This window comes from Pleurodeles waltl, chromosome 7, assembly GCF_031143425.1.
Source record: "Pleurodeles waltl isolate 20211129_DDA chromosome 7, aPleWal1.hap1.20221129, whole genome shotgun sequence".
Taxonomy (NCBI): Eukaryota; Metazoa; Chordata; class Amphibia; order Caudata; family Salamandridae; genus Pleurodeles; species Pleurodeles waltl.
In genome coordinates this window covers 1,357,118,933-1,357,133,323 of record NC_090446.1, presented here as the reverse complement: position 1 = coordinate 1,357,133,323, position 14,391 = coordinate 1,357,118,933, and the positions used below count along the sequence as shown (strand labels likewise).

At 41.9% G+C, this 14,391-nt stretch overlaps 1 protein-coding gene across 1 annotated transcript in view; it reads left to right on the top strand.

Moving 5' to 3' along the window:
- The window catches only part of LOC138247403 (immunoglobulin superfamily member 1-like), a 416,459-nt gene that overhangs the window by 49,091 nt on the left and 352,977 nt on the right, over window positions 1-14,391 (top strand). Inside the window, exon 2 of the mRNA XM_069202042.1 lies at window positions 1,985-2,023. Coding sequence (XP_069058143.1) covers window positions 1,985-2,023 — 39 coding nt within the window. The remainder of the gene's footprint in view (window positions 1-1,984; window positions 2,024-14,391) is intronic.

Below are 14,391 nucleotides of genomic sequence, written 5' to 3'. Positions count from 1 at the left end.
GCGGTTCGGGCACACTAACCAGGTTCATCCTAGTCTCAGATTTTACCTTCTGACATTAGTCATTTAGAGCACACTTCAAAGGGTTCCTAGAACCACAGGGGAGGCATGTATAGACGCACAGAGTGGCAGGCAGAGGTACAATTCATTTCCAATTTCCACTAATCAACTGAGTTAAAGGTTCTCTACCTACTTTGGACATTTTCAACATAGCCAAAGCCTTTGGCCACACCAACCTTGCGCTCTGAATATTGGGAGATGTGGGGGAGTTTTCTATGGTAATCCCTGTGCTCTCCTACATCCTCCAAAAACTCAGAGACAGAAGTTTTGCAGGACAAAGGTGAGCTTTCTCCGCCAGACAGTGGATACCCACATATTGTTTTGGCATTTTATTTCTTTCCTTTAAAGTGTGCACTCCAACATCATATGAAAAAACTCCAGCAGACCTATGAAGCAGGTCATGACACTCCAGCAGGATCTGACACTGTGATGTAAATAAGAGGCCTTCTGTGATGAAAGCAGGTGTGGCAACAGGAACAAGGGTGCAGGCCTGAGTGTTAGTTACAGCTGATTGTAACAGGATAGGCCTATTTGAAATTATTCAAGTCATTGGGCGCAGGCCACAGGTCATCCTGCCAAGGTCACAAGACCACCTTCCAACACTCAAGGCCTTTTGTCCCTGCCTTGGGATCAAGTTCACACTGTAATCACACATATCAAATTACTAATTGCTGGCTAACAGAAGCTGAGAGAAAAATTTAGATTTAGCTTCCAGGGACTTCAGGTAGCGCAAAGGTAATTTCCTAAGAGTTACCTTTCCTTAATATCTAGGAAAAAAACAGACTTCATAGATGAATAGGATTTTAATACCTATGAAAAATAGTTGTTTATTATTTTTCTGGCTAGTCCCATTCCAGAGATAGAGTACTGATATTTGTGATTGCATCCCAGTGCTTTCGTCAGGAGCAGCCAACCCTTCTGCAGTGAAAATAGCTTTGAGATATTAGTCACTGTAAGGACATTTTTAACATTAACCTTTACATATCCTACTTTTAAACACAATGTCCTCTGCCTTAACGGGCAATAAAGCTAATTTACAAGTATTTAAAAGGAGGGGTTTAGACCTGTTGAAAGGGATTTTTTTGACAGGTCAAATTTACAGTGTAAATCTTAACAGGCAGGCTACTGGTGGCAGGCCTGCAGCCATGTTGGCATTGTGACTGCAGAGTGCTGCAGTCTACTGGTGACATTTAACTTACAGGCCTTTGGTACACTTTAGGCACCATATTCTAGGGACTAAGAGGTAAGGTAAATATGCCAATAAGGGGTATGCAAATGTCACCAGGTTGAAAAGAGGAGCACAAGCTCTTTGCCCCTGGTAATAGGGGTACATTGCACAGAGTTCCATGATTGGACCAAATAGAGTTCAGCAAAAAGACGAAAAACAATTGGATTGACCTTGCTGAAAAGGCAAATTTCGAACAGCAAGGTGTCATTGTCTGTGGCTGGGCAAAAGTGGTGAAATGCTCAGTGGGATTTCAGACTGGCACCACCCTGAGGCAAGACCCTGGTATACAGCCAGTTACTCATTTAGTCCCAGTATAAAATTATCCATTTTTATATAATTCGGACACTCATATTAATTATAAGTTGCTTGGGGTTGTTCTTCATGGACCTTTGTAACATGTGAGTCTTGATTGACTGATCTAAACTGGGTCTGCTCACTGATTCAGCAAGCAGCTGGCTGGCCTCTTAACATCTACCTCAACTACAGACGGTAGGACGGGTTATGGTAGAGATGACTGGGGAAAGCATAACATAACCCTTCGTTAATAGAGCAAAAATGCATCTCTCTCACTTCTGACCAAGAGAGAGGAATATCAAAAGGAAATGCCAAAGTTAAGCTTTAAATACTTGAAATACAACATTTAGCAACATCATTCTACATAGAACACACTGTGTTACTAATCTACTGCTTTATTTTTAGGTTTCTTTCTGGACAGATGGAGCTTGGTGTCATTGCAGAGTGAGTATCTAATTTTAGTGTTTAAATAATTGTCCTTAAACACTTTGAACCGCATAAATGTAGTAAACAGAAATATGGTAAGTGGCAGAACTGTGGGATGAATAATGCTTCATTCATCCCCACAATCAGAAACACTTTCAACACCAAGTATTGTGTCCCATTGTTGGACTTGGCCCTCTCCCAAGGTTCATGCTCAATCTTCTTGCCTTTACTCTTAACAGCTCTCTGAACCTGTTTTTGTTGGCTTTTAGGGCTCTGCACACTTTACTACTGCTAAGCAGTGCTAAAGTGCATGTGCTTTCTCCTTTAACGAAGGTGAAATTGGGTTACACCAAATTGGCATATTTAATTTACCTGTAAGAGCCCAGTAGTAAAGTCGCACTACTTTAAGCAGGGCCTTTTCATTAAAAGCTAACAGTGGGTCTGTAGCACTGATTATGCCACACACTTGAGTAGCCTTTTTAACATTCCGCAGTCCTGCTATTGCAGCCTATATGTGTCTTTTTAAACTGCCATTTTGACATGGCAAAATAAACCTTTTACCAGGCCTAAACCTTTCTTTATAATACATACGTCACTCCCAGGGCAGGGCCTATATGGCCTATAGGGCAGAATGTAGTACATCTAAAAAGCTGTGCATGTACTATTAACGTTCACATGCCCTGGAAGTGAAAAACTCTTAAATTCCTTTTTTACTACTGCAAGTCCTACTTCTCCCCTTGGCTACCTTAAAATAATATTAATAGTAAGTGATAACTTTCAATTGTGAGCAAGTAGGAATGTTGAGTTTTGCGTCTAAAGAGATATAACTTAAAACACACTTTTATGCTAAAGTCACAATTCTGTAAATGCCATTTTTATAAAGTTGCCATTTTCTTGTCCTAACCGTTTGGTGCCTGCAGCCTGTTTCCGAGGTCACAAGACTAGGTGTAGCTGGCAGTTGGTCTTTGTGCATTTGTGTTGGTTTTTATCAAATAATTTATTACCTTTTACTGTTTTTGTTTCTAGAGTGGTGTGGTATTCTTCTAATGATGTGTTCTCACATCATTATTGCTTGAAATGCTGCATAAATACTTCACGCTAAATTAAGCTTAACCACTTTGTGCCAAGCTACCAAAGGGTTATGCACAGGTTAATTTGGGGTTCTTTGTGACTTTACTCTGACAGAAATTGTGGCTGCTGTTTAAATAGTATTTCAGCCCTCTCAACCAGTAACCCATTTTCCTACACCCACGCACTGCCTAAGTAGGTTTTCAGCCCCCTCAACCAGTGTGATCAGCTCCAATGAGTCCACCTTTAGTTGCTTCACAGGCCTCCACATTCCTGCGGGAGAAAAAAGGGAAATGTAGTCGGATTCAGTCATTACAGAGGTTATCTTGTTGTTTATGCACTGAGTACATTTACGTGTTTGCACTTAAAAAGTTTTAAATTCTCAGGTAATAGAGAGGAAATAACATGTTAGTAACCACTGCGTTAGTTGGTGTCCATTACATTTCATCAGTCTTGAAAGTGCAAAACATTTTAGCAGAGATACTGTGTCGAACACGAGAATGTATTACAGAGCGAGAGACAAAAGGGAGCAAACAATTAATTGCATGGTGTTCTCTAACAAGGAGGGGAAGTCATAGATTAATGGCAAAAATCCCAATATTTCACTTTAGGGTTTTTATTTTCTAACTTCTCTCCTAAAAAGCCCTAATTTAATTACAGGTGGGTGAGGATGTTCAATTCTAACTTTTTCTTCTGCAATGTCAACTTTATAAACATTTGCAATTCCTCCCATGTACTGACATAGAAAGTAGCCAACGTGGAGTAGAGAGGAAAAGGGAAGGTAACAGCATAAAGACAAACAATGAAAGAAGAACAGCAGAAGTACTAAAAGGGTTATGACAAAAAAACAACCACATATAAGAAGTAGCGTGTTTTTTTTAACAAAGTATCTGCTTGGCATAAAAGTTATAATGAGAGAGACAGAAAGCCTAAAGGCATGGAAGGGGAAAATAGTGTTTAAGCCTAAGGGAACTAAAGACAAACAAGGATAATTCTACCAGAACGACTACAGAGAGTAGCTCAAAAAAGGAAGGCCCTGGCATGAAGAACATAGAGTTATCAGTAAGACAAAAAACAGAATAAGAACAGACGGGTGCAGATAAGGAAAAATCACAAAAGAAGCTGTGGACATGCTGCAGCACAAGACAAAAAAGGGGCTAGTCAGTTGACACCACCCAGGCAAATATGAGATATAAGAAGTGATGGAAAATGTGAATGAGTGAAATAATCAACAGGGATAAAGTAGGTCAATGTTTTATAGGCAGGCTTGGCATCCTTTTCATTTAGAAATCAATAGAGTGGAATGGATGGGAAGAACTATCAACATACCAAGAAGGAAGGCGAGAAAGGGAGCCCATAAAGGTTTTGAAAACTGTTACTTCGGCAGGGAAAGGAACCCAGTTGGAAAGTGCATTCCACATTAAGGGCCAGATGTAGGCAGTTCCGATTTTGCGAGTCGGAAATTGCGAGTCAGTACAACCTGCAATTTCCGATTCGCAAAATTGGATGCAGAACGGTGTCTCAGACACCGTCTGCGATTCGCTATGGGGTCGCAAAGACCCACCTCATTAATATTAATGAGGTGGGTCACATTTTGCGACCCTATAGAGAGTCCATGCACTCACAGGGATGGTGGCCTGCTGAAGACAGCAGACCTCCATGTCTGTGACTGCTTTTTAAATAAGGCAGTTATTTTTTATTTATTTTGCAGCCCTTTTTCCTTAAAGGAAAACGAGTTGCAAAATAAAAAAAATACAGAAACCATTTGGTTTCGTTTTTTCAGAGTAGGCAGTGGTCCATTGGACCACTGCCTATTCTGAAAAAACATTTTGGGCAACATTCACAAAGGGGAAGGGGTCCCATGGGGACCCCTTCCCTTTTGCGAATGGGTTACCACCAGTGTGACACTGGTGGTAACTGCAAATTGCTTTGCGACTGCATTCGCTGTCACAAAGCAAGTTAGCATAGTGATGCGAGTCGCAAATAGGAAGGGGACACCCCTTCCTATTTGCGAGTCGCATTCACAATTTGCGAGTCGGTACCGACTCGCAAATTGTGAATGTGCATCGCGATGGGCATTTTGCAAGGCGCAAACTGCGATTTTCGCAGTTTGCACCATTCAAAATGCTTGCTACATCTGGCCCATAGTGCGCTAATCACTACCAGGATACATTAAAATAAAACACCAGATGATCCTTAAAAACCTATTTCTAAAGCAAATCTAATTGGATTTTCAATAATGTGCATTGTGTGCATCACATCAACGTATATATTAAACTGAAAAAAACTATGCAGAAGAGCAAAAAGGGACTTTGATAATGATTGATATTTCAGATTTAAAGTGACCAAAAAAAGTATGTTTTTCTCAAATAAAGCAATGACATTGGACGGGCCAATTATAACAATGGATACAAATGGAAGTAATGAAGAACGCTGACATTTAAGGAGGTTGTAGATTCAACTTTTAAGAGAAGAATGTCCTTGCAATGCTAGAAATTTGTGCTCGTCTCATTTTTAGGTCTGGTCCACAGACAGACCTGTTATGAACAATACACTACAGAGTGGGTTGTGTCAGCACCTTACTCAAAATGTGATGGGTTTCTTGTCTGTCTCCCTGTATCTGTTTGTACCGGCCAGGAGCATTTTGGTCTCATATTTGTTTTATTGGATTGCATGTATCCTTTTATTGCTGATATCAGACCTTATATTGCAGTTTATCTTAGGGGCTGTTTTCAATGTCTCACTATCTCTCTCAGCTACCAGTTGCCCCTACCACCTTACTCTGTTTGTTAAAAACTTTCCCTGCCCCCCCAAACGCCTACTTGCCCTCCCAGACCCTTGGTGCACTGAATACAGCCATCCACTATATCGGTAGGTGGGCATCGTGAAAATGTTTGCAGCTATTCCAAGATGGCCATCTGTGTACCCAAGAATATCTGCAATGATGGTTATGATGCATGAGCATGCAAGGAGCCACATATTTAGCTGTATTTTCTGTCCACCCACACACAGCAGCCACTCTTTTGGCCGCGATGACTGAAGTCAGAGGTAGACAAATGCCTTACACTTGACTAAAATCTTAGTATATTAAGTAGGTTGCACTTAGATTCGTAATAAAAAGCCCGCAGTCCTCACTGCGCGGGGCAACACCCAGACTGCCCCATCCCATAGGAGCCCCTCTGTCAGTTCTAATGTTTTAAGATGAGATGGCATGGCAAAAAATGAACTTTAACATCGGCTGCCGATGCTTTGTATTCCATAAAGAGTAAGTAAAGCTCTTTAGAGCATTGGAGCCAATGTAACTCACGCATTCAAGAAAACCAAGGTCTGTGAGTGGGAGTCGGCTCCTTAGGAGAATGGGTGGGACACCACCTGAAAACTTCACTTTCTAAAGAAATCTGCTGCGATTGTGAATATATTCGAAATCAAACAGTTGTTTATGCTTCACAGTGTTGTGCTTCCTCTATTCTCTACCATCCTTTCTCTGACTCTGATATGTTCTTTCTCTCCACCACATCATCACCCGTCCCTCTTTTTCTCTGCTCTCTTTCAAACGCTTATTTCCTCTCCTCCTTTCTCTCTGTTTCCCTCCATCTGCACATCTCAACCCCTTTCGTTTTTTTCTCTTTCCTTATATCACTCTTTCTCTCTAGGATAGTTATCTCTAAAGTTTTCTCCCACTTCAGCAGTATTCTCCCTCTTCTTTCGCTATGTATTCTTCCCTCTTTCATTTTACTAACACTGCTTGCCGCACCTCATTGTCTGTCTATCCTATCATAGCACCTATCAACCCATCCATCCTCCCTGATTCCCTCCAACTATTCAGCCATTCCTCCATTCACCCGAAGCTAATTTATCACTCAAATTCCCGAAGATGTATTGTAAAGCCGCTGCCCTGGCAACCGAGGTGAAGAAGATCTTCAGGGTATGCGGTGTGGACAGGAAAGGGCATCCCTCAAGGTTTCTCTCAGTGGGCCTCCTAAGGTTTCATTTCACCACTGGTTGCAGTGACACAGCCAAACACTGCAGTTGGGGCTAGTAGCGTTAAATTGGGGTGTTAAGGCTACAACCGAGCTCTCCTTATAGCAAAAGCTCATGTTCTGTGATTTATCAGGTACATGAATCCGTTTAAAATGCTACTTACTGCACACTCACTCTAAAAATAATTCGTCTGCCGAGATACAAGGCATGGAGTTTGGCCTGGGGAAGTAAAAATACACTCGTTTTCTATGAAAATGAAGTGAAACCTTCCTTCGAAGAAACTGGTCATTAGGATGTGACTCAGCTTAAGAACGGAATAAGGGAGCCACGTTGCACTCTTAACATGGGATCAGCATAGACTTGGATTGGATTTTAATTCAGTAAAAAGCATTATTATTCTGTCGTTTGCTCATATAGTAATTAACAGGAACGGTTTTATTTGAATTGACTATTTTTGGTGAAAATATGTTGGGTAAGGTAAATTATCGATATACTTTTTCGACATAAACAGTGCAGCAGACAATGACTCATATGTATGAAAATGTTTAACACCATATATTTAAGTTTATAACATTAGCAAATCACCCAAAGCGTTCACATCCTTTCTGAATGTCCTCTAACAGTCACTTATTATGTTGGCATGTCAGTGTTCTAGGACAAAATAGATAGACGAGTATTATAGAACGAGCAATGTAAATAACAACTAAACTTTAGTATGAAGTGAAAAACTTAATACAAGACTGTTGGATGTTTCCTGTCACTTAATGATATCAGACATCTTCCCCGTTACCATAGAAACATCACGAGAAATAACAGAACACACTCACGTATATTTACAAGATGGTTTCCTACATCTGGCATGGTATTTCACCATATAAATCACAGTGTCTTCAACATTACTTCCTTGCAGCTTACCCTCAAAAACAATTTTTCTAGTAGCATCACTGAAGAGGTGAGAATAATCCTCATGCATATCAGGTTGGACATTTTCTCTTTTACTATGGTTTCCAGAACTGGGGTTATTAAACCTCAAATTTAATTAACAGATAATATCGTTATGACTCTCATTCTCATCATACATGACATTACTCTACTGTTGATTCATATTCATAGAATTAAGGTATTTAGCCACCCTGCACATTCCAACACTTCTATCAGATATTTTATGCAATATTGCACATTAGCCAAATACATTTTGTAAGATTAGATGCATACCCGTTTATTAGTCTTTCCTAATGAACTCATATTGTCTTAGACTAAGTTTAATATTTAGCTATATTGTATTGTTCTTCATTTTCTTTTACTCCCAGGCATTATTTTGTTTTGCTTTGGTACGATATTACCTACATTTATTAACAATGCAATATGATGGAGGACAAAAAATTCCCCATGTGCAAAGGGGATCCACCTATTCTGTGGAAAAGATTGAAAGAGGAATTTATTAATCATTTAGTGGCACTAGAAGCAGATAAAATGCCAATTAATAGAAACCATATATACTTCTACGTTGTCTAGGCTCAGAAGGCCAGGAAATATTCAGGACATTAATTTAAGTTGTTCCTGCTGTAGGAGATTTGAGCGATTTTATTGAAATCATCCGTAAGTCAGACAACCAATTTAGGCCTCGCACATCAGTGAAATTGGAACATTATCACTTCTATATATTGTCACAAAAACAGAACAAAATATTGCATGGATTTCTCAGTGCTTTAAGCGGGTTAGCCAATACCTGCAACTTCGGGCCATTTGTTGATGAATCATTGAGAGATCAATGGTTAACACCAACTCTAAGAAAATGCAATAAACATTGTGGATTATGAGCGATCCCAAATTAAATGAAGTAATACCTACATCTAAAGCAATAGATGGTAAGATTCGTTTTCTTACAAGAAGAGTGGTCAATGAAGTAAGCCTGAAAAGAGACCAAGTGGAATATGTTCTGTTTTTAATAAATCATTTAAAAGTGAAAATGGCATGAAAAAAGGTGAGTCTAAGATGTCGTGCTCATGTTGTGTTAATTATTTTCATGTGCCCTCATTCAGAGGTTACCTAGCTGTGATTCAGGAATGAAAAATACGTCACAAAAAGGAGAATTTTGCAAACAAATGCAGAGAAGGCAAAAACAATCCCAAGTGGAGAGTCACTCAAATGACCCAAAAGGTAGTTGAGAATAAATGTTCCAAGAACAAGGACATGATATTAGATGGGAGGTGCAGCAACAATATGAGGGATGCCCTATCTCTTAACTGAGGAGCAGTCCTTCTTGATTGTGTAGATCTCCTTGCACTTAAGTCTACAATTTAATAGTAAATGTGGGAGGGATGAGGGGAGTGGCTGGACAATAAGGAATGCTCACTATAAAAAGGGGGATATTTAGGGATGATTGAGGATGGGTTTAGGGAAGACTAAAGATGGGTTTAGAGAGAGACATGTACCCACTGGAACTACCAAGGGTCTACCACTGGTACTGCAACACTCTTCCATAGAAAATAATGGAGTCAGGGCCTTAATTGCCACCTCATAGGAAATAATGTTAAAATAAGCAAATTTATTTTCACTTTTTAAAAATATATAATAATGTAATTAAATATTTAAAATATTCTATTTAAGAATCAGCAGCATAAATTTAAGATTACATATTTTATTGCACTTTTTAATTAAAAAAGAATTGTATCTTATTTTTTAAATACCTAATCTAATTTAAATTAAATAAATACATAACTGCATAATAAACTATTACAAACATTTTAATTTAGTATTGTTAGTACAGCATTTAAAATAATTTTAATTTAACATATTAAATTAATTTAAATATTTATTTCAACATTAAGTTTATTACGGGGTAGCATTTTTGTGCTTCATTTAAAATAAAAATATTAAATAATTTACATTAATTTTTAACATTAAAATATGTGTACTACTTTTTGTTATAGTTGATAATACATTTTAGGATGTCCCTGTTCTTTACCACTGGGAGATCTTTGCCCTAGTGGTGAAAGATTACTAGTAGTAACTTTCCAGTACAAATTTGGCTACTCCCTTGTTTCAGTAGGTGTAGCATGTAAGTATTCACTTTGTAGTAATGTTCATTTGTAAACGCCAAACAACCAAAAGTAGTTAATCTACTACAAAGTCTAAGAGTAAAGTTACATATAATAAATCTACATGTGTTTGTTTGCCTTTATGAATAGGGCCAGATGATTTGCTCACCTGGTGTTGGTCTTAGTCCACTCAGTAGGGTCACCTCCAGACAGTTTGCATTCACCCTCCTGTTTTCTGAACCTGTTTTTGTTGGTGTTAGGGCTCTACTCATTTTGCCACTATCAATAAATGCTAAAGTGCTTTCTCCTTTAAACATGGTGAAATTGGCTTGCAAACATCTGGCACATTTAATTTACTTGTATGTCCCTAGTAAAGTGGCTGTACATGTGCACAGGGCCTGTACATTAAATGCTACTAGTGGGCCTGCAGCACTAATTGTGCCACCCACTTAAGTAGCCCTTTAAACATGTCTCAGGCCTGCCATTGCTGCCAGTGTGTGCAGTTTTAAACTGCCATTTCAACCTAGCAAAACAAACATTTTGGCAGGCCTACACATCGCTTTTAAATGTACAGAAGTCCTAAACATCCCATAAGGCAGGGTGTAGAGTATCTGAAAAGTGGGACATTTACTTTTCACTTTTACAGGTCCTGAAAGTGAAAAAATCTTAAATGTTTTTCACTATGCACAGCTTACCTCTCCCACAGAATAACATTAGGTTACCTTATTACATTTAATAAGAGGTAACATTAAGTTGGGAGTAGGTAGGAATGCTGACTTTTGTGTCTAAAGAATTGTAATTTAGAGCCCTCTTTGAAGTCACAATTCTCACAATACTACTTTTAGACAATTGACATTTTCATGTCTCCACCATTTGGTGCCTGCAGCCTTTATACTGAGTCGCATGACTGGGTGCGGCTGGAAGTTGGTCTTTGTGTATTGCTAACAAATAGTGAGACAAAGGGGGTGTAAGTGTAGGCAGGATGTGCCACCTCTGCCTTGATGAGTGGAAGGAGCTGTCTCCTATCAGATTCGGACATCACAAAGGCTTTGTCTGAGCACACTAGCAAAGGGTTTGACACTAGTCTTTTGTGTCCCTCACCAAGCACAAACTGGAACCGGATCAGGGAACCAGGAAATTCAATCTCCACTGGGGGTGAAAACCTCCAGAACCTTCACCTACTTCAAACCAGCACCATGTATAAATATTGGACCCTCAGACCCAGCTCTTTAGTACACCTCTGGACCCGTGGATACTAGAGAAGAAGGACTGCTTTGCTGCACTGCTGCCTGAAGGACTGCCACCCTGCTCTCCTGCTACTCTGCTGCCCTGCTATCTGTTGTCCTACTTTCTGAGAAGGAAGACTGGACCTGCACCCTGCATCGTAGGCTGAAGTGACTCCAAGGGTCAGCTGACTGACCTCCTCTTCTGAGCTATAGGGACATAGGAAACTCCAGAGCCCCCTCTCCTGAATCTGCCCAGCTGACCTGCTCCTGGACCCGCAAATGGGACTCCCTGACCCTTGCTGGTCTGTGCTGGAGTGAGTTTCTGATCCCCAAGAGGTGCCCTCAGGTCCTGGACCCTTGGTGTGGTATCAGTTGAGCTCTCCATCAAAGAAAAGTAACAATCTTGAAGTTTGGGGCTCTTTGCAACTGCAAGCAGGCCTGTGTATGCAAGATCTTGCCGCCTGAACTGCCCACCAACACGAAGCTTCAGTGTACCTGACACTTTGCATCACAGCGGCTGCCAGCGACGCCCCGCAATGCGAGATCTGAACTTCATGCTATAACATTTACAGCCGGTGGTGACAGCCAAAACCGAGTCTCCAACAATGACCATCCAGGATACCCGAGAGTCTTTGCTCTACAACGACAACTGTTTGCGGTTATCAGCCTGCTCTTTATGCTACAATGACTACCATATGTGACACTCTCCCTTCACCTCGCTGCCCTCTCTACTACAAACGGTATTGTTTGTGGTCGACTTTTGAAGCCAACTCTTTCAGCGAGGCTAACTTGGTCCTCGTATCCAGCCCACACTCCATTGTGGTTGGCTTGAATTTGTGACTTTCACCTGGTCTCACACAACTAGATAATGGCAGGTGGTGCTTTGTGCATTTAGGCACTATACTTACATGAAATCTGGCACTATACTTACCCGAAATCCTTGAAATTGCATATCTACTGTTTAGAATTTTGTCATTTTTCTCAAATAATTTATTACATTTTACTTTATTTTTCTAAATTGGTGTGGGATTTTTCCTGTGTTGTGTTTTCACTGTATTACTGTTTGAAGTGCAGATTAAATGCTTTACAAATTGTCTTCAGTTAGGTCTGACTACGTTTGTGCCAAACTACCAGAGGTTGAGCACAGGTTAATTGCACTTTGCTTGTGGTACACCTTGACAAGAGTTGTGGTTGCTGCTTGAGTAGGATTATTACCCCACTCAACCAGTAACCCAATTTCTTACACATGTAAGTTTAGACACAGGTATTTTTACCTTTGTGAAAAGGTTCCTCTGATTTATATAAATGGCTCCCCAGCCGACCCATGTCCACACCACATCTACAACAAAGCCGACTCCATTATCGCACCCCAACTCCGGAACATCATTAACTCCTCCTTCGCATTCGCCACCTTCCCAGAAAGCTGGAAACATGTGAAGATCAGCGCCCTCCTAAAGAAGCCCACCGCGGACCCCACAGACCTCAAGAACTTCCGCTCCATCTCGCTCCTCCCGTTCCCCGCCAAAGTCATCAAGAAGATCGTCAACAAACAACTAACCGCCTTCCTCGAGACAAACGACTCCCTCGACCCATCTCAGTCAGGTTTCCGAGCAAACCACAGCACCAAGACCGCCCTCATCGCAGCTACCAATGACATCAGGTCCATGCTCGACAACGGGGAAACGGCTGCCCTCATCCTCCTCGACCTCTCGGCTGCCTTCGACACTGTCTGCCACCGCACCCTAACTACACGCCTCCACCATGCCGGTATCCAAGGAAAAGCCGTGGAATGGATCGCCTCCTTTCTCGCCGACAGATCCCAGTGAGTCCGCCTTCCTCCCTTCCACTCAGGAGCCACCAAGATCATCTGCGGCATTCCTCAAGGCTCCTCGCTCAGCCCCACCCTCTTCAACGTCTACATGAGCCCCCTCGCAGCCATCGCACGCCAACACAACCTCAACATCAGCTCCTACACTGATGACACCAAGCTAATCCTCTCCCTCACCAACGAACCCGCCAGAGCCAGCCTCCAGGAAGGAATGAAAGACATTGCGGAATGGATGAAGCTCAGCCGTCTGAAGCTGAACTCGGACAAGACGGAAGTCCTCATCTTTGGACCATCCCCCTCTGCCTGGGACGACTCCTGGTGGCCCCCTGCTCTGGGCACCGCCCCAAGCCCACGGACCACGCACGCAACCTGGGCTTCATCCTGGACTCCTCCCTCACGATGACCAAGCAAGTCAACGCCGTCTCATCATCCTGCTTCAACACCCTGCGCATGCTCCGAAAAATCTTCCGGTAGATCCCCACCGAAACCAGAAAAACGGTCACCCAGGCCCTCGACATCAGCCGACTGGATTACAGGAACACCCTCTACGCAGGAACCACAGCCAAACTAAAGAAAAGACTCCAGCGCATACAGAACGCCTCGGCACGACTTATCCTGGACATCCCCCGCCACAGCCACATCTCCGCCCACCTAAGAGACCTGCACTGGCTCCCCGTCAGCAAGAGGTTCACGTTCAGGCTCCTCACCCACGCACACAAAGCCCTCCACGACAGGGGCCCCAAATACCTCAACAACCACCTCACGATCTACACACCCACCCGCCAGCTCCGATCCGCTAGCCTCGCCCTCGCCACTGTCCCACGGATTCGCAGAACTACCACCAGGGGAAGATCCTTCTCCTACCTAGCGGGCAAGACATGGAACTCCCTCCCCACCCACCTACGGCTGACCCAGGACCATCTCTCCTTCAGGAAGTAACTCAAGACCTGGCTCTTCGAGCTGTAGCAGCACCCCCCTCCCAGCGCCTTGAGACCCTAGTGGGTGAGCAGTGCGCTTTACAAATTCTTTGATTGATTGATTGATTGCTAACCTTTTGCCACAGCTTCAATTGTGTGGATACTGAGTCACTGCATGCTTCCAAGTGAGTCTAGCCAGGATCAGGATGGGAACAAATAGAGTAAGTGGGATTATGAATGCAAGAGACAGCTCTCATAGTCGAGACATTGACACCATGCAAACCTGGTAAAGGTGTACCTTCACAAGCCCATGAGGAATCATATT